Source organism: Pimephales promelas, chromosome 3 (genome assembly GCF_988280905.1).
Source record: "Pimephales promelas chromosome 3, fPimPro1.hap1.1, whole genome shotgun sequence".
Classification (NCBI taxonomy): Eukaryota; Metazoa; Chordata; class Actinopteri; order Cypriniformes; family Leuciscidae; genus Pimephales; species Pimephales promelas.
Window position 1 is genome coordinate 33,407,578 of NC_142771.1, and position 26,819 is coordinate 33,434,396.

At 39.4% G+C, this 26,819-nt stretch overlaps 1 protein-coding gene across 1 annotated transcript in view; it reads left to right on the plus strand.

Moving 5' to 3' along the window:
• Positions 1 to 10,719: 10,719 nt before the first annotated feature.
• pde4a (phosphodiesterase 4A, cAMP-specific) overlaps positions 10,720 to 26,819 on the plus strand; it is a 69,819-nt gene continuing 53,719 nt past the window's right edge. Inside the window, exon 1 of the mRNA XM_039685972.2 lies at positions 10,720 to 11,904. Coding sequence (XP_039541906.2) covers positions 11,609 to 11,904 — 296 coding nt within the window. The 5' untranslated portion in view covers positions 10,720 to 11,608. The remainder of the gene's footprint in view (positions 11,905 to 26,819) is intronic.

Here is a 26,819-nt window from a genome sequence, read left to right on the forward strand (position 1 = left end):
TGAATGCCGCCGCAGATGTTAATAGAAAACGCCACTACAACCGATCCTTGTTATTATGTTCTGACGTGCATGCACTCATGCTCTGATTTCCATTTTCTACAAAGGTCTGTAATTCTTCCTGGACGGACAAGCTCTGCTAGTTACCTTCGAGCGCTCTAAAGGGAAGCATAGCGGCGGAGTGGACGACATGTCAGACGCATTTAGAATTCTGCCTTTCATTTTTCCACCCACACAGTCCCCCATGCACTGTTGGTGTTGACTCTGCTGTAGAAACCTGTGATTTCCCAAAATGCTGAACAGAAGAAAGGCGAGGATAATAAAACATGCAGGAGGTGATTTAGCATTAACTCTCACTGCACCAGAATATTCTGGAACATTATCTTGAGGGGGGGGTTAGCAGTGTCTGGTTCATGTATGAGTCATCGTCTTGTGGGGCTTGACATGTCATCGTCTTCTTCCAACAGCTGGAATGGAAATCATATCTTGCGGGTAACGGAAATGCTGCCGATATTGCTGGCATCTTAGATAATGGGCACTAGGAAATGAGAGTGGATGGTGGGTTAGGGTTAATGGTGCTTGGTGAACTACAAGCGTGAGGTCACCGTGGCCGGCTGTCTGCTCTAAATGACACTCAACCCTGTCTCCGGGCCCATCTTGACACTCCCCATCCTCGGCTTTCACAAGTTCTGCAACTCACTTAAAGTGCTATTATGCGGTTGGAGAGTACTTAGTTGATTCTTCCAGAAAACCACATTGTTCTCATGTGTTTGCCTTTTCCAGAAGCTCATCGTTAATGTCTTTGAATTATCTGCTGCTGAGTGCTTTCTCAATCATTGCTTTTTGTCAGTGTTACTTTTACACAGTTGGTAAAAAGTGATCAGTTGACTTAACTTAAAGAAAAAAAGGTAAAAATTATTAAGTAAATAAACGTCATGCTTAAAGCTAGGGTATACGATTTCAAAGATTGTTCATTATTAATATCCTCGTTTAGATGCTGTTTATGGTTATATAGTATAATCCTAACAATATAAATAGAAAAAAGAACGAAAAAAATCCATTCACTCTATTGGCTGTAAAGCCACATAAAAGTTGACCAATGGAAGCTTTGCGAGCGCAAAGCTACATTGGTCAACTGCTCTCATCCAATCACCAGCTACACTTGAAACTCCGCCTGGAGCTCGCGTCTCCACCCCGACCGCGCCCAACCACGCCCCCCTTCTGCGTCATGAGAATCGCGCACGTTAGCAGGTGACCGCACATGGTAGCTAGCTAAGTAGCACATCAGACAGCAATGGATAACAACGAAAAATACATCAGCAAGCGTCCCCTGCTTGCCCCTACAAGAAAGTTAGGACGGAAGAGAAAGTCGTTTGAGGAAAAAGCAGAGACGAAAAGAAAATGTGAAGAACGCCGAAAGTTGAGTAGGATAAATATAGGGTTCACCATTGACCGATGGAGGAAACTTCAGCGGGATCTGGGACTGAAGACCGACGCTGACACGGCTGACTTTTTGTTGAGCACGTAAACATTTATTTGTACTCTTATATGGTGTGACGTGATACATAAATAGCTTTTTATCAGTCTGAAAACTTGCTAATGCTGCCGGTCGGCATTGGAATGTTAGCTGTTTAGCATCACCTGTATCACGGTTCAAAGTAAATATATTTCTTGAAGTGCTTGAATATATTGCAGTATGCCTAGCGGGTTTCTGTTCGAGCCGATCGGAATTTGAAAAAGATGCGCTGTATGCTGCTATAACAATTACTCAAAACCTTAGCAATACTATTGATATCATACTTATGGTGGTGGGTAGTGTAGAACATTTCATGTGTTGCTAATCTTGCGTTGGCGTGATCTCAAACGTGTCATTCCGATGATGACAACTTGATTGAGTGACGTTGTTCAATTCGTTTCCCTGTGGGAGGGATCAGGTAGCAGAGGGGAGGGGGGTGTGTGTGGAGAGGCGGGGTGAGTTTTTCAAAACTTCCCTCCCGTTTCAGGCTCTCTCGACCGATTTTCAACATCGTATACTACAGCTTTAATCAAAAAAATAAAGTAATGGGGATTTTTTTTTTCAATTAAGCATTAAGTTTACATACTTGATAATTTTAAGGCAATGGGTTTACAAAGCAAATATAAGTAAGTGAACTGAACTTAGCAAATGTTGAAATTGACATTAATATTAATAAATGCTGTAGAAGTATTGTTCATTCTTAGTTCATGTTAACTAAGGTAGTTAACTAACGTTAACTAATAAACCTTATTGTAAAGTGTTAAAAATATCTGTTACATTTTGTCAATATTTTGTATTCAACACCATTCAAAAGTTTGGGGTCAGTAATATTTTTGTTTTTCAAAGAAGACTATTATTCAGTAAGGATGCATTAATTAATGTTACGAAAGATTTCTATTTCAAATGCTGTTCTTTCTACAAAAAAATTGCAGAAAGAAGATTGGTTTCACTTTATTTTGATGGTCCCTTTAACACTCTTGACTGTAAATAACCTTGCACCTACAAGTCAACTAACTCTCATTAGAGTGTTAGTAGATTATTAGTAGACTGGTACACTGTTTGACCTTACCAGGTTGTTTTTTTAAAGTAATTAACTGTTAACTGTACAGTTCTTTACTGTAATCTACAGTATGTATGCAACTGTTAAAATGCACTAAATTACAACTAATTTTGAGTTAACTAATTTCACTTGTAAAAACCGAGTGCCTTAAATTGACCAACTGTCATTTAAATGTATTACCTAACATGTATAATGTATTAATAAGTTGAGCAAAATATTACTGTGAACTTATTTCATTTACCAAAAAAAATAAAATATTCTCCTGGACTGAAGCACACAGGCTCTACTCTTCACCCCAATGTTGACCCAAAAAACAAGATTTTACAGTAAACTGGCTCTACTCTTTCACCCCAATGTTGACCCCAAAAAACAAGATTTTACAGTAAACTACTGGCAACAGTGTTGCCAGTATGTTTTATAACTTGCCAGTATATACCTGTTTTTTAATAATGGGTGCGTATTTTTATTTTACACTGTTAACAACCCCACCGGAAAATCTACTCTACAAAGAGTAAAAGGGAAGGAAAGAGGAACACACAACCAGAAAATAGAGAAACAAAATAACTGACTTCCAGCCATTTCACATTATTACACTTATTATTCACCAGTATGACTTTATTTCTGTCATACATCCACAGAAGTTGTTATTGAGATGTTTAATTGAAAATGTTTGGTTTTAAGTTACCATTATAGAGATCAGTATTTGCTTAAGTTCTTAACTTTTTAACATTAGTTTATCTTTAGCTGCTTGAACTGTTTTAGCTTATATCAAAAGTGTCACTTTCTCACTACTGTGAAACTACAGCAATGAGTTACATAGACTACTTGTTTTAACACATCATGCACAACCAAAATAAACAGAACAATTGTGTCTGGTAGAAACAGAGATATCAAAAATTACCGTATGAATCTCAACAATGGTGACAAAAATGCTTTAATTTTTTTATTCATGCAGCAGTGCATGATGGGAGTTTTATACTATCCTGGAACCAAGTATCTATTGCTACATTAATGTTTTTATTGTTGAGATTAATATGATGATTGTTGATGTATGTCTCTCAGTCAAGCAGGAGTTAAAAATGTTTTAATACACAATATGATTTCAATATCCTTTAGAAAAACTGGTTACAGAAATATTGCTGGATTTTATGTTATAGATTAACACAGTGTTTCCCAACCTTGTTCCTGGCGGCACACCAACACTGCACGTATTCTTTGTCTCCCTAATCTAAAACACACCTGATTCAACTCATCAGCTCATTAACCCATCTGATTATGAGCTGATGAGTTGAATCAGGTGTGTTTGATAAGGGAGACAAAGAATACGCGCAGTGTTGGTGTGCCGCCAGGAACAGGGTTGGGAAACACTGGATTAACAGATATATGATAATTTCATATTCAAAGCTTGTACAGAGAATCAGAGAATAAAACATGTCCAGGATGATTATGCTATCATCTCAACAGCCATAAACACTTGATCTTCTTCCTCTTGGCTTTTTCTTGCCATAAAAAATGTGGTTTATAAACTCAAGGCACCCAGAGTAAACTGAATGTTATACAGTCAAGGGTCAACAGCCCAACTAAAGTAAATACTGATCTTCATCATGGTGACTACAAACTTTATTATTTTCAATAAAACATCAACTGCTAAATATCTGTTGACCCTCAACAATGACTGTTGTACATGCATGAAATAAAATAATGTTAAACTGGCTTGTAAACTGTTCTCACACTCAGTGTGGCTGGAAGTCAGTTGTAGTCCTTGTGTTTCTCTTTTTTCTGTTGCTGTTTCTCTGTCCTTCTGTGATTCTGCTTATCAGGTGTTCATCACTGTCTGAATTCACTCACTTCTTTTCATTCACTCTGTCAAGTGGACTATATTAGTGAACTAGTGTCAGAAACAGTGAATGAGGGTAGTGATGCACCGATGTGAAAATTTGTGGCCGATACCGATAACCGATATTAACATTGCTGTTATGGCCGATACCGATATTTACCGATGTCGATATCCCTGTATAGAAAACACATAGCGAGGATTAGGGCTGCACGATATTGGTAAAAAATAACTTTGTGATATTTTATTTTTCTGCGATATATATTGTGATATAAAAACAATTTCACCAGATTACTTGAATTGCTCTATTTGGAAAGAATGAATCATTCTAGAATGACTGGGGTAGTTTTGTCATGGAGTAAATCCGCAGAAACTAATATTAATAGAATGTTAACAAAATTTGTTAACATTCTATTAATCTATTAACCTTACACTTTACAATAAGGTTCCATTTATTAAAGTGTACATTTAATGTACACTTTAATAAATGGAACCTTATTGTAAAGTGTTTCCGATTTATGTCTCTTGAGCTCAGTGTTGGACAGATCAGTTGTTTTAACCATTCATTAAAGTGAATCGGTTCAAAGGAGTCATTAGTTCGTGAATCGGACGTGTCATTAACGGAACCACGGCACACGTTGTGTGATATCCAGGCAGTTTAGAACATCGCACGAGATTTGTCTCGACCTATTTTTACAGTCTATGGTCTCGACAGTCGACACAGAAAACATTTCAACACAATAGATTTTTTTTTTTTTGGTTTATTGAAAGTGTGGTTTCACAATTCACAACCAGTAGTTCAGAAGAAAAAAACTTCGGTCTTCCAACCTTTTACCATCGTGTATTCTCAAAGATATTCAGTCAACTCAATTCATAAACATGCGCTAGGGGAAGAGAGAGCAAGACATTTTAAAGACGGCGGGCGTGACCGGTGCTTTGCTTTCACTCTTGTTCCCTCCGTTAAACAAGCGAAAGACATTTTGAAGACGGCGCGCGGGACCGGTGCTTTCACTCTTGTTCCCTCAGTTAAACAAGCGCAGCAGTCACTCATCTACATCACTTACCGGTTTAAATATGGCTTTGGCGGGACAAAAATACGCATTAGGAAGGCTGGCAGAAAACAGCTCACCAGACAGTCTTCGTGCGCTTGATGTTTAAACGCACTTGCGATTTTAATAGGCGTGCAAAAACAAACATCCCCGCCCCCACGCACGTCAAATACACAGGGAATGATCATCGGCCTGTTCACATCGGCCCTATTTTGACATCGGAACGATACCGATGTGTAAAAAATTGACCAAATCGGCCGATGTTATATCGTGCACCACTAAATGAGGGTATAGGGTGTGATTGGGAAAACAGCCTCTGAGCCTCTTGAGCACTGTTAGTTTACAGTATATTGCAGCCCATTCTCATCCCAAGGCGTCACCTAACTGACGCCTTGGGAAGCATTTTGACCATGATTCAATATCTGACAGGCACCCTTTAACGTCAGTTAGATGACGCCCTAGGATCGCTTGTAACCCTACCCCAGACCTAAACCTACCCGTGTCATCTAACTGACGCTTTTCCTTTAGCGTCAGTTAGATGACGCCATAGGATCGCGTCATGTAACTGACGCTAAAGGGTGCCTAAAGCGTCGAATATTGAAGCAAGGTCAAAAGGTGACACCTTGGGGTGAGAATGCATTGCATATTGTTGTATACTATTTTTGTTTTCTACAGTATATTACTGTTTTAATGAAAAATGGTATGATATTATCAAAATTTGGGCTTTTTTTACCTAAAAGGTTAACAGTGTAGGGTTAGGTTTAGAATAAATTGTAATTGCAAAATTACTTATAGTCAACATAATGTTCAAAAGGGATTATCAAAATAAAGTTTTACCAGAAAATTTCAACATTGATAATTATAAGAAATGTCTCTGGAGTAATAAATCAGGATTAATAAAGCATGATTTCTGAAGGATCATGTGAAACTGACGACTGGAGCAATGATGCTGAAAATTCACCTTTGATGTTAGAAATAACTGACAATTTATTATATTATTATAAACTGTAAAAATATTTCACAATGTTACTATTTTTACTTTATTTTTTAGCAAATAAATGCAGCGTAAGATACTTTTAAAAACTTGGACACTTGTTCATTCACTAATCTCATTCAGAATTTAATCTTATATCAAAAGTGTCACTTTCCCACCACTGTGAAACTACAGCAATGAGTTACATGGACTACTTGTTCTAACACATCATGCCCAACCAAAATAAACAGAACAATTGTGTCTAGTAAAAACAGAGATATCAAAAATTACCATATGAATCTCAACAATGGTGACAAAAATTGCTTTAATTATTAAAATTATTAAAATATTTCACAATGTTACTATTTTTACTGTATTTTTTATCAAATAAATGCAGCATAAGATACTTCAACTTTGTTGATGAGAGTAACATTGTTCTCTGGCCCTCACACCATGCACACGCAGTCGATCTATTAGTGTTTAAGGAAGTGGACAGTACCAGGTAATAGACTAGTAAAAAGGATGAACAAATTGCTCCTTCAAATTGGGCAGAGCTGCAGAAGAGCTGAAAATAGACATGCCTCGTTCTAGACTAATATTCGGATTCTTCAGTAGCCAAGCGACACCACATATCCTAGTGTAGGAGGCGGATACACATCATTTAAACCCGAGTGCTTTTCATATTTTCTGTTCTGTGATACAGGTGCTGGATGCATGACCGCACTTACAGAACTGCACTTACACTGCATTCATTAGTCCATTCCTCAGAGGATCAAATTAATATTTAATGGCCTTCTCCCAAAAGCCACGAGCTTCATATACCCTCATGCTAAGACTATGTTTGTGACATCGGCCAGACAAAAAGCTTCTCTTGGCATTACATTGAGAAATCACCTTTCATGTTTCAGCACTCATCTATACTTGTGTTCTTCTGAGGGGGCTGAGAAGTAGCATGCGAAACTTTTCACTTTTCATGAAGTGAAAAGTGAAAATAGGAGCAGTCAAACTGCTCTCTGAAATGCTCCGTACTTGATGCACTCTGCACACTGGCCTTATTATTTGAACCAAGACACATTTCTGCCCCCGAATCAGAGTGTTAGCCGTGATATTTCAGTCTAACTTATGGGGTGAAAGGGATAAGATGAGTAAGTGAACTGTAAATTTGTCTATTCTGAGCCAGAATATGCAGAATAAATTGAAAGTGCCTGACATTTCCATTAAGGTGCACATTGGGAATGTGAATGCCTGGAGGCTTTTGTTTAAGCTGTCCGGAGTCATTCAGTTTTCAGCAGCATTTGTCATCAGCGGTGAAGTCAGTGTGATGAAAACCAATATTATATAAAAGTCCAACAGACACACACTTGAATATTTCCCCGTCTGGATACGCTAACATATACATACAACTAATGCTGTGCTTCGTTTACCCAGCGGTACAGAGATGCGTGACCTAAAGAAGCCCAACTAAAAGAAACCTCCATTATCACAGCAGTGAGTTAATGTAAACGGGATCAATGCCGACAAAAGCAAAAGGCTTTCGTCACAGCGATACATGAGTGAGTGCAATCTAATTATGAGTGAAGTATTAATATCGCCGCTGTCAAATATACGGCGGAAATGAGAGACAGATGAGACAGGCGCATAAGATATCTTGAAGAGCAACATATATTTAAGGGTATTTGATTATTGTGTGCATACAGTCAAAGGTTGCTCAGTAACTCGAGATAACTTGAGATTAACTCAACCCAACCCTGTTCCTGTTCGTTTTATGTCTGCTACAGACTGTGTAATTTCAGAAATCCTATTAGATCATGATAAATCACACTGTATCTAATAAACTTGGGTACGACATGTTTGCAGACTGCACGATGATGAAACCTATTGGATCAAAGGCTACGACGCAAGTCAGTAAAACGTCATCAGCATACGCTAGTGGTAAACAAGAGCATTTGGCCAATTATGGTTTTTATGTGCGGTGAAAAAAAAAGAGGAAAAGGCGAATGAGGAGATTATGGATGTGGTCATGGCTAAGGAAAAGAGGCCACCTTGGCATGGCAATTTTGCAAATGGAGCTTGAGTTAAGTAGTTTTGAGTTTTAGCGTCATGTCCTGTTGATCAATACGCCATTTCATGATGCAATTTTTTGGGGTAGACAGTAGGTCGTAGCAGCAAAAACACTGAGATTATCGTGCAAAATGTCTGATGCTGTCAGATAATTATCGCGCTGTAAAAATGAAAATGCTTTATCTAAGCAATAAAATTGTGGCAACAGATCACAAGCAATATTATTAATTAAATTTAACAAATTACAATTGAGTAATAATTTATCAAATATATTCCTTAAAAGTTAACCAGTCAAATGATTGTGAAAAAAATGTTACGTTAAAACATAACACCATCAGATAACCTTTCTATTTGTTCATCTGACTGTTATAACTCGTTGATTGATGACATTGATCACCATAATGGTGACTTAAAATGACGGTTTTCTCCTTCAGTGATTCTGCTTGTTAACATCAGGTGTCTATGGCAATATAAAATAAAGAGTTTTTCATTCATCTTTGACGTCTATCTGTTATTCAGATTTTTTGTTTATTTTTTTGGTGTAAATTTTACTCATTTTAAATGGTTAACTTTTAAGGACTTAATTTGTTAAATTTAATTAATAATATTGCTTGTAATCTGTTGTCACAATTTTATTGATTAGATATTCATTTTTACATTGAGCTATCTTTGGTCGCAAGACCGTGAAAATGGCCGTCTTTGAAAGTCTCTCACTGTAAGACGTACGACCATCGTTTAGGAGCCACAATAGTCATTTTTTGTCTACAGTGCAAAATCATATACCAGGGATTAGATGTTTCCCTAAATCTAATTAAACTAATTAATTTACTCACTTATGACGGAATTTTTTGTAGGGTGGCCTCCAGGACTCGGAATGGGAATCACTGGATTAGCTAAATATTAACTAGAGATTCTATCTTTAGGCCAGAAAATGTGACTGATTTGAAACCCAAAGGGTGGGCATGAAAGGGAGGGTTGAATATGTAATCATGAAAAATTGCCCTGCAACAAAAGATTAAAGAGGCCTCTTTAATATTTTTAATTTAAAAAACAACAACTTCCTCCTCCAAAACATTGCAATGCCATTAGCCTGATGTTTTACAACACATTCTCACTCCAAGGCGTCACCTTTTGACCTTGCTTCAATATTTGATGCTTTAGGAGCCCTTTAGCGTCAGTTACATGACGCGATCCTACGGCGTCATTTCACTGACGCTAAAAGAAAGCGTCAGTTAGATGACGCGGGTAGGTTTAGGTCTGGGGTAGGGGTAGGGTTTCACGCGATCCTAGGGCGTCATCTAACTGACGCTAAAGGGCGCCTAAAGCGTCAGATATTGAAGCATGGTCAAATGCTTCCTAAGGCGTCAGTAGGTGAAAACATGAATTCAGTTATTTAATTGTGCTAATGAAGAAGCTGACCATTTGTGTTTTTTAAGCGCTCAAGGTTTAGCTGATTAGCATTTCCATTTAAAAGTAGCCATGTATTCTGATCAAATAAATTTTATATTTTCAAGACATTTCAAAATGTAATTTTATTACACATTTCGCTAGTAATTTTTGGAGGACCCTTATACACAACGTTTTTCCTTGTCTGCAGCTGTAATTAGTCACATCATGGCATTTAGGATCGGATGGTTGGCTCAAAGTAACCTGGCAGCGCAAATGAGAAGAAAATGGTGTATAAAATATTTAATAATCTGCACCAGTTGAGCAACTGTCATTGAGATGAGATTGGGAATGCTGATAGATTTCTACAGGCATGTAATGTAGTCTTCTTATAGGGGTTTTAGCAGACATCCTTTGAGAACAATGTGCTCTGCAGGTTTTGTTGTTGAAAACATCAAGAGAAATATTGCCACACGTAGGTTAAGTGATAAAAATGCAAATATAAATGGTTATCACTTTAGATGAGACTTCAGTTAGGCCTATTGTACCAGTACTCTGTTCAGGTTCTAATCATTAGCCAACCACAGCATTATATATTTATTTCAAGTAAAATGGATGAGCATAATTATGGTGATTTGTCCTTTCCAAATGCTGCATATTGCTGGTAAAATCGATATGTTTACTTAATGGATTAAACGCGAAATCTATTCATAGGGGAAAACTAGTGACGACTGGAGCTGTATGGGTCCATTTCGCTTAATTGAACGAGAAAACTGCATCGAGGCGCGGGCTCTTAAATGGGGGGAGTGTGTGAGAGAGAGAGAGAGAGAGAGAGAGAGAGAGAGAGAGAGCGTAGTGTTTCTCAAATGCCATTCAACATCTGTCGACAACTGAAAGACACGAGCGAGATAAGACGGCAAAACTAACTAAAGTACATCACGAATATCGGTGAACTTTGACTTACAATCATGATTTCGCAGAATTGAACGAATGCTTCAAGAAAGAAGAAAGCGGGGACGCGAAAAAGCCGCGTGCATGGATCTCACATACATCCATCATCCCACGCGCGCTGTTCTCCAGGCAAAATCCAACATGATTCGCGTAATGAAACTGTTCGCGGCGAGGTTTTAATGGAGGTGGAAGGTGAATCTCCTGACAGCGAGCTTGAGTTTTAGTCGCCGTTAGTTACAGATGTACAACATTTCTCCTCATCGCAGAGTTCGCATGGCTCCAGTTGGAGACACCAGAGCTTGGAGAGACATGTGCGGTCTTTAGCAGCAATAATCGCGGGCAGGGAACCAGTCTGAACGGTTGATAAAAGCAATAAATCCACACTGAACATAAGTGACCCGTCGCGCTATGAGAAACTTCAGGGAAAGCGCTTCACCGGCGACCGCGCGGATAATACGACGCCTCGTACTGTTTTAAAGTGGAGCCTTTCTGACAAACAGGAACTTTTGGGGATTTAACCTCGACACAGTCGCGGAGATGACAAGAAAACAGGACGACATTGCGCCATCACCTGTTATCTGAACACTGTGATTAGTTCTCACAAAAGCACTGAATCTTTATTGCCTTTGGACCTGCTTTCTATACATTCCGGCGTTGGACATGGAGACTAGTCAGTTACGGACAGTAGACGGGTTGATTTCTTAATGTGCGAGAATACATAGCCATATCGTTTTTATTCCTCTCAACACATTGCGTTCGGTACATCTGTTAATTTTGCACTATGATGGAACCGCCACCGTGCTCTAAAAAGAGCCTGTCTCTTTCGCTGCCGGTTCCCCGGGAGGGACAGGCGACCCTTAAGCCACCCCAGCATTTGTGGAGACAGCCACGGACCCCCATCAAAATCAAACATCGCGGTTACTCTGACACCGACCGACATCACCACCGACAGATAGAGCGCTCGAATGCCATGGACACGAGTGACCGGCCGGGGCTCAAGAAGTCCCGCATGTCCTGGCCATCGTCGTTCCACGGAACCACCAGCGCGTCCATTAGCAACTGCGCTGGGAGTAAGCGGTAAGAAAGCCGAGTGACTAATTACGTGTGAACAAACGAGCTATTTCTGTGTGATGGACGCCCAAAACTGATAATAATGATGCTGGAAGGGTTAATAGTGCTTTGTGTGGAGACTGGAGAGGCGGGACGCGTGGGCATCCTTGATGATGCGTTGTGCGTAACGGCTCCAGCAGCTCTCAGAGAGCTCGATGCCTCGAACGTGACCCCCAGAAGTAACCTCAAATCAGTTATGAGCAGCTGATGGCATACTTACAGATAATGCTAATGAGCTGGATAAAAAAAGTGGAAGACGCGCATATAATGGGGTTTTGGAGAGCCCTAGCCCTGCTTAAAGTCTAGAGCGACTGATCTGAAAGTATTACAATCATTTAGGATCATGGCATATGCGCTTTCGCTCTTGGCACGTGCAGACACCATATGCGCACGCCAAAAAAATTAGCATGATCTAATCAAGCTCTTCAGTATCATGTTAGTGACATAATTGGGTTTGAAGACAATGCATAACATGTTCATTTGTGTACAGGTTTGTGATACAGTCTCCTCTGGCTTTTATGATAATAATTATTATAAACCTATATTTTTTATTACATAATACAATTCAATACAAATTATAATTTCATCCATTGTTTCTATGAAGAAACTTTAACATCCATCAGACCGTTTCCTTTCCAAGGTTGTTTTATAGAGCATAAAGGATTGAAATGTTCGTCACATCAAGGAAAAAATGGTTCTTTTAAGAACTGTTCAAGGTCCCTCGAGGAAACAAAAGTGGTTCTTCTGTCATCACAGAAGTGGAACCAGCTATAGTGGAAAAAGGTGCTTTAGCCCTGCAAACATTTGGACGTTTAATGACCATTGAAAAGACGATGTCCAGTGATGGTTTAAAAATAATTCCAAAATCAAAGTTGAATGGGCCATCTATTTGTCGTTATTCGATTTCTGCCATCCTACCGTGCTATTTTTGGCCAGGGACGTGTTGTTACTGCAGTCAGACAAATGTTTGCTGGGAGAATATTAAAATGTTCTTCACACTAAGAAAAAAAAAACGGCTTTCAGATCTGTTCACCGAATTCAGAGTTCAACTTTTTATTTACATTTAAATTACACAATAAAAGCAACAGTAGTTGGCAATTGTGCTGTACAACAGTTTAAATATCCCGAAAGACCGCAAAACAAACGACCAGATCAGAAAAATCCAACAAAACAAATCAAGTTGTAAGCCTGTAAAAAGAGATTTAGATTTAAAACAGACTCTGTGGATACAAGTTTTAGGGATAGAGGAAGACTTTTCCACAATTTTGGACCCACAATAGAAAAAGCACGGTCACCTTTCGTCTTAAGTCTAGATCTCGAAGTTGAATATGGTGTTTGGCAGAAAAGCCGACGCATGCACCGAAAGAACAGAAACACTTTAGGAATTTGACTTGCACTGCCACAGCACTGTTGTAAATAATCAACTTGAATCAGTTTTATACAGAGAAACACATTTGTCAGCCTGACATTGATGTCGATTTTGTGGGTTTGCATGATTCGGTGTAGCGTACAATACACTGCTTTTACCCTCAAGGATGTGTGTGGGTGTACGTGGATGCGCATACAGACTGATGTTAGTGCTGGAAGAGGTGAAATGTGACGTCCCTTTGAGTGGCGCCTTACCAAATTGGGTGATTATTACAGTAATAATCTGCTTCTGTGAGGGCTGTGAGCCCCAGGGGAGGCAGAGAACCTTCCTTCCTGTCAACTTTTTTTGCCTAGGCCACAGACGGTCTTCACCGTAGGCTCCTGGGAGACAGGCCAGCTCGGACTGACTGTATAGTAAAGCCTGATTTGTATTCCCTTCCCCAGGACACGCTCACAGGCAGTCCAAGAATTAGTGCAGCAGCGATGGCTTGGACTGTCCTGTTTCTACTGTGGGCGGGCGGCACAGTGCGAGAAATAGAGAGCGAGAGACAGAGAAAGCTGGCTGTGTGTACGTGTGGCTCTGGTGATGTCACAAGACGCAGAGTGAGATGTCCATGCCTATCTGGTCACTTTCTCTTCTCACTCATCAGTGTGTAACATGATCTGCCATGCAAAGGCATAGGTCTTAACAGGCCTTTCAGTATGTGAGTGTTTAACCCTCTGATGGTCTTCCTTTATGAGTCACGTCCTGGGCCTTCCCGGTCAGAAGTGACCGGAGGCCTAAAAATGAACCTTCTTCCATTCCAGTAAAACCAATGCAATTTATTTTTGTTCTATAATATTTATTCTTTTTAATTTAGTATTTTGAGACAATTTGATTGAATTTATTAATATTTATGCAATATTTATTGTCTATTTTTTCAATGGATATATATATATATATATATATATATTTTTTTTTTTTATTAATGCAATATTTTAGTTTAATATAGAGTCTAGGCCTTCAGAAAAAAATATTTTTTTGAAGAAAATTTGCACCATCTGGTTACAGTATAGAGAAAAAGCGTAGAATCATGGTGTAACCACTAGATTGTATGTACAGCTCTCTATGGAGAGCCATGTGAATACCCCAGCTGTTTATGAACACTTTTTTGGGGGGATTTGAATATATAGTTGAAACAATCTCAAAAACGATTTCTTATTAAAAAAAATAAATAAATAAATTGTGAATTTTTGTATTTTTGTCATTTTCCCATTCATTCCTATGGGGGTCATTTTTGACCGAAGACCAAAATCGTGACTAATTTTTTTTACGACCACTTACCATGCTCGGATCATGAACTAAATTTTTTTTGTGTGTTCACATCCCTAAAGCCAGAAATGTCACCAAGTTTTGTAACCAAGAAATGTCACCAAGAATTTTTTTTTTTTTTTTTTTGTAAATTTCCCATTCATTTCCTATGGGTCGGTCATTTCTGACCGAAGACGACGAGTGTGACTATTTTTTTTTACGACCACTTAGCATGCTCATGACCTCTTTTTTTTTTTTTTTTTTTTGTATTCACATACCAAATGCCAAAAAAGTCACCAAGTATCATAACCTCCCGATGAAGCTGTGATTTTTAATAATTCAAAACAGAAAATTATTCGGTCAGAAGTGACCGAGGACCATCAGAGGGTTAAATGGATTATGCTCAATAACTTGACAAAGAACGGTCAACCTATACAGTGTTATTTTATTGGCTAAAGGTTATAGTCAGTGTAAGCTAAACACCAATTTTTGTTTTAATGTAAATACATTCACTGACATTTTGTTGGCTTATTCTTGCCCGCGTTGACATGTCAAAAACCGAATGTCACGTGAATGTGTTTTCTTATGTTGTGTGGTTTTTATAATAAGTCGATTTTGTCTAACGTATATGTGCGGGTGTGTTGGGGCATGTGTTGCTGCAGGCTTTAGAGAGAGACATGGATGATAATTAGCAATTTGTACGGTCACATCACAGAGGTGGTGGTGGTGGAAGTCTTCATCACAGGGACACATTTTTATTTTCATTCTTTTTATTGAGATGTCCCTGGCAGACCTTTAATGGGAGCTCTAAGCCGTCTTGCCTCCAATGCACATTTATTGAGCTTAAGTAATATACTGCCTAGCCCTTGAGGACCCCCCTCCATGTCATCTGTTCCTCTGAGCCTGCGGCTAAACTCAGATCAACCTCGTACTCAGCTGCATGCCCAATGACACACTGATGTCACGGTTTGCCGTGTGATGCTCTTGAGAAAGATGAAGTTCACTTACAGATTGACTGCAATATACTATTTTAAATATGATGTCTGTGTGTCTCTGTGTCGCATAGACTCTCAAGTCAAGAACGCATGATGTTTTCAGCATCTGCCATCTGAACACATGCACTTCGCCCCCAGAGCCGCTCTCGAGTAACTTCACCAGCATTTCAATATTTCATAAAAAAACAACAAAAATATTGTCATATCATATACACAGCTGGACATGAACACCCACTATATTAAAGGAGTAGTTCACTTTTAAAAAAAACTTTTCCAAGATCATCCAAGATATCCATTTCATTCTTTCTTCAGTCGAAAAGAAATTAAGGTTTTTGATGAAAACATTCCAGGATTTTTCTCCATATAACGGACTTCAATGGGAACCAAACGGCTCAAGGTCCAAAAGACAGTTTCAGTGCAAACTTCAATCTGTTCAAAGGGCTTTAAACGATTCCAGACGATGAATAAGGGTCTTATCAAGCGAAACGATCGCTCATTTAAAAAATAAATAACAAAGTTTAAGTTTTATAAGCACAAATGCTCGCCTTGCTCTGTTCTGACTCTCTTATTCAAACTCGTTCATCAAAATGAACAAATCTTTTTCCGAGTCAAATCGTTAATTTCGTTCGTTGAATGAACCAAGTGACACGAAAAAAGATTCGGTTATTTTGATGAACGAGTTCGAACAGGAGAGTCGTGAACGTGCGTCACAGAACAGAGCAAGACGACCATTTGAGCTTATAAAACTTAAACTTTGTTATTTATTTTTTAAATGAGCGATCGTTTCGCTTGATAAGACCCTTATTCATCGTCTGGTGTCGTTTAAAGCCCTTTGAACAGTCTTTTGGACCTTGAACCGTTTGGTTCCCATTGAAGTCCATTATATGGAGAAAAATGCTGGAATGTTTTCACCAAAAATCTTAATTTCTTTTTGACTGAAGAAAGAAAGACATGGACATCTTGGATGACATGGGGGTGAGTAAATTATCAGCAAAAGTTTTTTTTTTAATTGAACTACCCCTTTAATGTAGCGCATATAATAGAGCGCATATAATATAATTTTTTCAATTGTAGTCTTTTAAAAAGGCATCTGAAATAATAAACTAAGAGCAATTTAGTGTTGTCAAAAACACATATTTTTCAACACATATTGATACTGAAATATTTGAAACTCTTCCGCAGGATACACAATACCAGCTGTGCGTTCTCGCTCTCTAATCTCTCCGACAGCAAGTTGACACACAAACTCCTGTCCCTTTTACTCGCCTGTTTCATTTGCTCCAGATGAATATTGTTGGTGTTACAGGGCTTGAATTTTGGCTAGGGATACATGTCTGTGATCGGCTACATGTGCATCACTGCAACCTTTCAAGCCACCTTCTAAATATAATGCTATAATCAACACTTTTCATGATTAGTAAACCTTGAGAGCTGTGAGAGTAAAAACATGTTAAAATTTTTCGAGAGAATTCCACATATCATACTTATCTATTTCATATGCTAATGCAAAGCTGCAGCCAATCACAGCAGTGGGCGTTTACACTGAAGTCTCACAGCAGACACACATCGCCCCTTAAAACAGAGCGTTCAAATCAGAGGCTAAAAAGTGTATTTCATTGGACTGTAATTATGCTAATTTTTCATAGGACTCTAAGTGCTGTCAACTGAGCTCAAATTATATTAAACCTGGAATTTTCCAATAAACACTGTTGGAGCAAATGGTCCAATCCATTTCCTGGTAGATGTTCATAAGGAACAGTCTTATCTTATATGAGTTTCCAGGAGACGTTAAGTAAAATCTGCTCTCTGTTCAATCATCAGAGGCGATGCCGATGTGTCTGAGCACACCAACTAAAGGTATTTCTTAGACCTATATACACTTTTTTACACACTAGTTTTTAGAAGAAGCATGGTGGCTGATTTATTAGAAACTCCAGAACAGAACACATTTGGTGTTGATGATTGATCATTCAGCTTTTCTCACGTTTTCTTTTTAGTCTGTGGCAGTATTTTTGATTTACTATCCTGTGTAATCACATCCTTCTATTTACTCCCTCCCAATCGTAGCTTGTTGTACTTTTTTTATTGCCTTTTAACCATAACTCCCACTGAAATGTTCAACTGTCACCCGTATTCCCAAATTCACCACCTCTGCTTCAGTCATTAAAACTTGATAGGACGCCGTGGAGTACCGTTTCTCAGATGACTAAGGCAGTTTGGCAGCTTTTATTTCTTTCGCATTAAAAATGCATTTGGGAAACTTACAGCAGCCTTACTTGTGGCGTTATTGAACGTGTCTCCTACCCTTGTGCACTTTGGGAAGTTACCACTGAGGAAAGAATAACCGACACTGAACAGAGTATCAGTTTATCCTGCAGTTCTGTTGCCATGGTTACGTTTTGTGCTTGTGTAAAATAGATACATTTTGCCCAAAAAGGCAAAAGGAAGTTTCATTCCCAGATGCACAGTACGTCATTTTAATATTATAGGCAAATATGCTGCTGCTTACTTAGGCCCATCGCTTAGGCCATCGGCAACAGTTCTCCAGTGGGCACAGTCTTGGGCTGTCTTTCTATTTTGGCTGTGTTTATCAAGCAGATTTGATCATTAGCCAATCAGGACGCGGTGCATTTACACCTGTCCACATCAAGTGGCTTCTGTATCTAGATAACAGATCAGATCTCGCATTCCCCCTATAAAAAAAAAAAAACTGCTGAACTGGTGGGTTTTCTTTAAAGGGGTGGTTTACTGCTTTTTTCTTTGCATGATTGTGTTTATGGGGTGCAATATAACATGTATTCGTGGTTTTTCTTTTTTAAAGTCTTATTTTTCATAAATTTCACCTTTATTGTAAGCCGCTTTGATGGACCGCTTGACTTCCTGAGTCTATGAAACCACTCTCTCAGAAACCGGCAGTGGGCTCAGATTGATTGATTGGCTAAACTATAGCGCACGTTGTCCGGAAACTTCACGCCCATTACCTTTACGGGTGAATGTTGCATGTGTGTTCCTGTCAAATGTAAATAATGGTGTCGACACTGCAGTATCAGTATGAGCCAGAGCCAGACCCAGAAAGCGGCGATGAAGAGACGGCTCTTACTAAACGTTTCTGAATGGTAATTTGCCTATATTAATTTAAACTTTATACACGTTTGTTTTACAAAACAGCATCGAACTGACTGGCTACTGAACAAACAGCATTTCCATTGGTTTACATTCTTGTTTAAATCGAAAATAACGTCATACATGAAAAATACATTTACAACATTAGTACATATACAAAATTCAGGTCCAAAATGTTTGTACACATTTGTCGTAGACACAAAATAGCATAACTAAGTGGCTATAAAGCCAGCGCTGGCATTTGATAAAACTAAAACATTACGTCTGAAATTATACATGCAAATACATTTAAAATGATGAAGTCTTAGCCTACTTACAGGTTGTGTCCCAACAACTGCTGCCTCTGGTTTTAAAGTTGGAACTGCTTCAAGTTTTAGTAACAGTTTCTTGTTGAATCCGGTGTTGAATTCGTGGAGATTGTGGAAGCTGTCTTCCGTAAAATGCGCGGCACAGAGAGCTAGATTACGATCGTCATTTTCAGGAACATAATCAAACATAAATTGTATCCATTGTTGACAAAGTACAGCGTCCGTGGGAAGCCTGAACACAGAAGACCTGACAGCTAGTGAACACAACACACTTTCGACGAGGGTTGATGTAAATGTATGGGTTAGTGACGTCTAAAACCCAGCTGTAGTCCCAATCGAGTCGTTTTTGTAGGCATTAAACTTCCTGATTTTTAAAAGACGATATCTCTGCTTACATTGAACTTTCAGCGTTGCAACTTTGTAGATACTATTCATGCACCAACAGCAACATTACACACTATTTAAAATTTAAAAAGTGAAATCGCAATCAACCACCCCTTTAAAAAACAGTTTTCAGTCAGGTACATTTTACAAATCTCGCAAAATGAGGAGGATGAAGAGGCTGCAAGTACTAATAATCTGGATAGATGCTGTAATGGAAACGGTACAGAAAAAAGTATCTGAGAACGTTGCACGCCGTGGTGGGAAAAAATGCGTGTTCCTTACAGAAAATGAATGGTTCTGCAACTTTAGCGTGCGAAAACAAACATTTCAGAATATTTGCGATGTACTTCGCACTCGAATATCCACAAAAACCACACAGCTATGTGTAGAAATTTGTGGAGAGAGGAAAATAATGACAGTGGCAGGTTTTGTGTGTCATCCACCTGTGAATGCAGACACGATGGCAGGATTGCGTTTATATTACACTGATAACATTCTGATCAGAAGCACGTTCACACTTGTATTTTCAATGTGTATGTGGACAACATTCGGATACAGGTTGCATGTTAATGCCAAGTGTAAACGCAACTTTTGAGTCCAGGTGAGTCCAGGTGATACCACTCTCTGTCTTGCCTCCAGTTGTTCTTGGGCCGTCCCCTCTTTCGTCTTCCTTGAGGGTTCCAAGTGAGGGACTGGCGTGTCTGGTTGGTTTATGTAATGTGTGTCCAATCCACCCCCACTTTCCCACCAAACTAGACAGTAGCTTGGTTTTCATCTAAACGTAAAGCGAATATTTTAAACAAACAAAAGGCGAATTAGGTGCATTTCCATCAAGTTCTTCGACCGGATGACGATGATATTGGTAACCTAGTAACCAACAATAAATAAAACACCATTAGCAGAAACAGCCGATTTGACACGTGGGATTGATGTTCGCTATACGTCAGAATTTATTCAAAATATATTTATTTATTTATTTCCATCTCCCATTATTCGCATGGACTCTTTTTCGTCAAAAACCACCTTAAGCGCGCGTCTTTTTTGTGAATTAAGGGATACTTTCTTTTCGAAATTTGCCATTTACATCACTTGTTTATGATGCGATACTTTAAAATGTGCATAACTAAAACTAAGACTTCTGTTTATTTGACAGTCTGTTGTTTGAGAGCTGCCAAGCTTGTTGAATTGCTTATTTAGATACACCTGCAATTAATTATCTTGGTGTTTCAGATGTTACACATTGTGTAAATTTGGACCAGTCCACATATACATACTAAGTGGCATTATTATTGTCTCAAGGCATGTGCTTTTTCTTCCTTGTCGCAAATTGGTTGTTGAAATTCGTCCCTAACCTAGGGTCCATATTTATTTGTCTTTGCTTCCCTTTATTCTCTGAATTTCCATTTACTTCAAAACACTCAACATGCTCCGCATCCTGTGTTTGAGTGTTTTTTTTTCTTTCAAATGTCATCTTTGTTGCCCCGACGATCTCTCACTGATTTATTGAAACCCACCGACAACGTCTCTGATATCGTCTGGTGTCTCTGGCCCCTCCTTCCTCTTTCAACAGATGAGTGTCTCTCACTCATATCTCTGGCACTGAGCATATGTGTGTGATCACCAGCCTGTGTTTCCTCGTTTTTTCAATGTCCTCCTTCCACATCACGCAGTCCGTATGATTCTTTGTGCGTGGTAATTACTGACTTCGAACTCAGCCATTCGCTCGCATACTGCTTTTCTCTTTCTCTCTCTCTCCTCCTTATCATCTTATTTGTCTGGTTTTCGCTCCATATCCCTTGCTTTCTCTTTTCTCCAGTCGACTTTTGTGCTCCCTATTGTGCTTCTCTCTTCTCAGGGCCTCGTATGCCACTTACATTGTCTTTCATGCACTTTGCTCATGCTCACCACTGAGTTAATCACACCACTGGCCTATCTTGAAATCTATAATTTATTCCCACTCCCGTGCATGTCCACAAAGATCATGAACTCATCTGTAGGATAATCTATGTAGTGGAACTACATAACAATATGTTACATGGAGTGATGCACCAATATTAAAATTTTGGCTAATACCGATAACCAATATTAATTTTGCTGTTATGGCCAATACCGATGTTTACCGATGTCGATATCTCTGTATAGAAAACACATAGCGAGGATTAGGGCTGCACGATATTGGTAAAAAATGCCATTGCAATATATTATTTTTCTGCGATATAAAAACCATTTCACCAGATGACTTGAACACCATAAAAATAATCATGTAAAAAACGGTAAACTACTGGCAGCTGTGGTTGCCAGCATCATACCGTAACTATACAGTGTGTTACTGTTTTTGTGTTAGAGCATATAGCTGTTAAATGAAAGGTTTATACTGTAGCTGACAATACGGTATTTAGCTGTTAACTTCAAAAACAGTAACACACCGTATTTTTACGGTATGATGCTGGCAACCACAGCTGCCAGTTTACAGTTTTTTTACAGAATTATTTTTTTTAAAGTGAAGCTATTTTTGGAAAGAATGAATCATTCTAGTAAGATTGTGGTGGTTTTGTCATGGAGTAAATCCGCATCGAAACTAATATTTATACATTGTTAACTAATGTAGTAAACTAGACTTAAATAAATGGAATCTTATTGTAAGGTGTTTCCGATTTATGTCTCTTGAGTACAGTGTTGGACAGATCAGTTTTCTTTCACCATTCATTAAAGTGAATCGGTTCAAAGGAGTCATTAGTTCGCACAAGGTTTGTCTCAACACAGAAAACATTTTATCACTTGATCACTTGATTGATTGAAAGTGTGGTTTATGTGATCTGAATGTGTGGAAAGCTTTTCAGAGAAGATAAGGCAACGTTATTTTAGCACAATTCACAACCAGCGTTAGTTCAGAAAAAAACTTTCGTCTTCTGACCTTTTACCATCGCGTATTCTCAAAGATATTCAGTAAACTCAGTTCATTAATATGCGCAAGGGAGGGAGGGAAAGACAGTTTGAGACAGCAAGACAGTTTGAAGACGGTGAGAGTGTGTGCGCGCAAGCATGCAAGTTCCTGTCTTCTTGCTCTTGATGTTTAAACTGACAGGACTGGCCTTCGTAATATGCGCTCATGCAAAAATGCCCCCAGCAGACACACACACTCACTCACATCTACACACACGTCAAATACACAGGAATGATTATCGGCATGTTCACATCGGCCCTATTTTGACATCGGAAAGATTTGATGTATAAAAATTGACCATATCGGCTGATATTATATCGGCGGCCAATATATCGTGCACCACTAGTTACGTGGTTTAGGCCCTGTGTATTGTTTCTGCCCGGGAGTGGCCATTGTTGGGGTGATAAAGACGAGGCTTCGAAGAGCACTCAACGAGTGAGTGTGTGTGTGTGTGTTTGTACTCACGGAGTAAACTAGATAATACGACATGGTGTCAGAAGTGGGATCCTCTAACAAGCTTAGTCGTTGGTTTAAACGATTTACGTCTGTCAGAGCGAATGCAGTTAGATAAAGATCTAATGTTGGAGAAGGCCATTGACATGGCAAGATAGACTGAGGCAGTGAAGCAGCAGCAGAGTAACTTGCGTGGTGAATGCTTTAATGCCAAAACGTCTGACTCTGTAGATAGTGTCATAAGTAAAAGCAAGTCATTTCAAAGCAGGCAGAGAGTCAAAAGTGCTCATGGAGCAAAAGACAAATTTAAACAGTCAACAATCAAGATGTCAGAAGTGTGGAAAAAGCCCATTTTATCCAAAAGCACACTGCCCTGCAAATACGGTACTCTGTCATGCCTTTGGGAAGAGGGGACATTACCAAAAGGTGTGTGCTTCATCTAGAAAGGTGAATGAGATGCAAGAACAAGACCCTGGCATATTTTTAGACACTGTGGTTGCCGGGGGTGACCCCTGGCTGATCGATATTAAAATAAAGGTCCGTGAAGTACAGTTAAAAATCGACACAGGTGCTGATATCACTGTTATTCCAGACCATGTGTTTCATAAAATATTTAAAGAGGGCAACAAACCAGCAATCCAGAGAGTGACCAAGCCTTTACTTGGACCTGGCTGCTTACCACTTAGTGTGATTGGAGTTTCAAACATGCTGCTTCTGAAAGGAGACAAGCATATATTGGAGGATGTGTATGTTGTTAAGAGTCTTCATTCGCCACTGCTAGGAAGACCCGCCATCACCAAATTGGGTCTTGTCACACGTGTTGATGGTGTAAGCATTCACACACTACAGGAACGCTACCCAAAGCTGTTCAGTGGGCAAGGACTGTTACAGATGCCTTACACCATTGAACTGAGCCCAGGAGCAGTTCCATTTTCCCTCAAAACTCCACGACGCATGGAGCGGATGGGGGTCATGAGCTGGGTGGAAGAACGAACCCACAGAGTGGTGTGTAGGCATTGTCGTGGTGCCCATAAAGTCTGGTGATCCACGCGGTTGTGTTGACTTAACAAAGATCAATGAATCAGTGCGAAGGGTGAAATTCATACTTCCTTCAGTTGAACAGACTCTTGGATTGTCTGCAGGAGCTTGTGTTTTTAGCAAGCTAGATGCAAACATGGGATTTTGGCAAATACATCTAGCAGAAAAGTCCACCAAGCTTTTTTCACACAGTATTTCTTCAATAGTTTTCTCTTCGGTCTCGCATTGGCACCCGAGCACTTCCAAAATCGTATGGTAAGTGAAGTCACAGAAGCCTGGATGGTGTGGTCTGTCACATGGACGACGTTCTGGTGTGGGGGCGTTCTCAAGAAGAGGATGATGTGTGCCTTCACGAAGTGCTCCAAAAGATGGAAAATGCTGGTGTCACCCTTAAAGGTTAGTTCACCCAAAAATGAAAATTCTGTCAGTATTTTCTCACCCTCATGTTGTTCCAACCCCGTAAGACCTTCGTTCATCTTCGGAACACAAATTAAGATATTTAAGATATTAAGATCACTCCTGTATATTAGTCCATAGGCTTCTTGAGGGAATGACTTGCTGGCCTCGAAAAGTCATTAAAGGACATTGTTAAAATAGTCCAAGTGACTACAGGGGCTCAGAAGGGCATCAAGGAGTTGTTAAATGCAGAGCACGTGTACGGCAAAGTGTTAGCCAGCAGTTGAACAAGCTGGTTTTGAAATGCCAGGCTTGCATTAAAGAGCGCACTAATTACAATGAACCGTTGATCACTTCGGATCTTCCTGAGAGGCCCTGGCGAAGAGGGACAGATCTGTTATCTTTTAGTTGTGGATTATTATTCACATTATGTTGAGGTGGCAAATCTTTCACTCACCAGCTCTGGAGATGTCACTACACACCTTAAGTCTATCTTTGCATGCCACGGCATCCCAGAGACATTAGTTGAATGATAATGGACCACAGTTCTCATCCAGCGCTTTCGCCGATTTCGCAGGTTCTTATGGATCCAGTAGCCCAAAGCATCCATGCAGCAACAGAGAAGCTGAGCGGGCTGTACAGACTTCTCAAAAAAGAGCAAGGTCCTTACCTAGCCTTACTAGGTCAACTCCACTTCACAATGGGTACAGCCCAGCCCAGTTGCTCATGGGACACCGTCTTCGTACTTTGGTGCCAACCCTCCCAAGACTACTGGACCCTTTGTTACCTGATGGCACCGTCATAAGTGATCAAGAGAGAGAAAAGAAGTGCAGATATGAGATATTCAACAAACGGCATAGAGTACATGACCTGAACAAGATCTCACCTGGCGATCAGGTGTGGGTTACAGATCTAAAGGTGACTGGAACTGTGGTAGAGAAACATCCAACAACCCATTCTTACCGGGTGGATGTGCCTCAAGGAACTGTTCGTAGGAAGCAACATTTCCTCTCTCCTATTGATGTAAAGGATGGTGGTGGTTCCCAGTTGTCTGAGAACAGTACAGAGACACAAAATGCACTGGCATCCCAAACATACAGTATTCTGTCAGTCCAACGGGAGCAGTAAGCAGAACCAGATCTGGGAGGCCAGTCGTAAAAACTAAAAACTGGATTCATAGTCACTCTTCTATAGCCTTTCACAGTAGTCAGGCTGTTTATCCCCCTCCCTGAAAAAAGAAAAAGAAAAGGGGAAATGTTGCTAAAAATGTGAAATATATATATATACACGTGTTTCTGTCGATAGTGGGTCTCATTCATGAAACATTCATAAATATGAGAGTGATTTGCGCGTAAAGAGAACTTCCCGAAAACTCTTCTCCTGATTCACAAATACGTCAGATGTGATAGTGAAATGTGTGTGTGTTAATGAATTCCAATCAGTTGTAAATGGGATGCACGTGCACGTTCATTCTCAATTACCATAAAACCCCCCCATTATACCCGACTGAAATCTATATGCATATAATAACATGAATGCGAATGAAAAAGAAAGATTTCTCGGATGCAGAAATTGCATTTTAATTATCAGAAGTTCATTCAAAAAAACACATTTTATTTTACTAGTGGCCTATCAGGTCCTAAAAAAGGAAGCAACATTACTGATGCAGTTAATGGAGTTTCATCTGTTAATCGAACAGTCCCAGAAGTGAGAAGAAAATGGTTCGACATTAAGCTTGACAGCAAAAACGAATTAGTTCACTTCGGAAAAATCGTATTCAAACTGGAGAAGGACCGCCATCGATCACCAGATCTGCTATCTCTGGCTCTCATAATAAATGTAAAAAGAAAAAACGTAAGTAACCACTATAAAAAAAAATTTCAAAATGCTGTTTAAATATGTACCCATGCCTTATTAATGAGCAAAACGTTCAGATGTTAAACGCACCATTTACGCATGGCTGGGTGCAGGTGTAGAATTCCTGCGTACCAACTAACATTTGGAAAATACAAATATTTAATGAATCCGGAAATTTACGCCAGAACCACTTTACACACGATTTACACACAAATTCGTTCTGCTCGTGTTTCATGAATGAGACCCAATGTGTTTTCATACCTTAAATGAACAGTTTTCAGGTAATGTTATCTATCATTGTTGAGTTGTTTTTTAAGCAATGCCAAGTAAGGAAAATATGTAATTGTTTTTTTTATTGTTGCTTCTGTTAAAAGAGGAGTTGTAGGATCTATGTAGTGGACCTGTTACATGGTTTAGGCCCTGTGTATTGTTTCTGCCCGGGAGTGGGCGTTGTTGGGGTGTTGAATAAAGACGAGGCTTCGAAGAGCACACAACAAGTGAGTGCGCGTGTTTGTACTCACACACTAAACTAGATAATACGACATCATCTAATTCTCCCTCTCTCTCTCCCATTCCCCCAGTGTCTGAAAGAAATGCCCGCCATTAGACTTTCTGCCGTCACTTATTACTTCTCCCATTGCCTGCGGGTACAACCCTGTAAATGATACTGCTGCCTTTCACAAACCCCTTGATTCTCGTTGCCATCCATCACTTCCCTACAACAC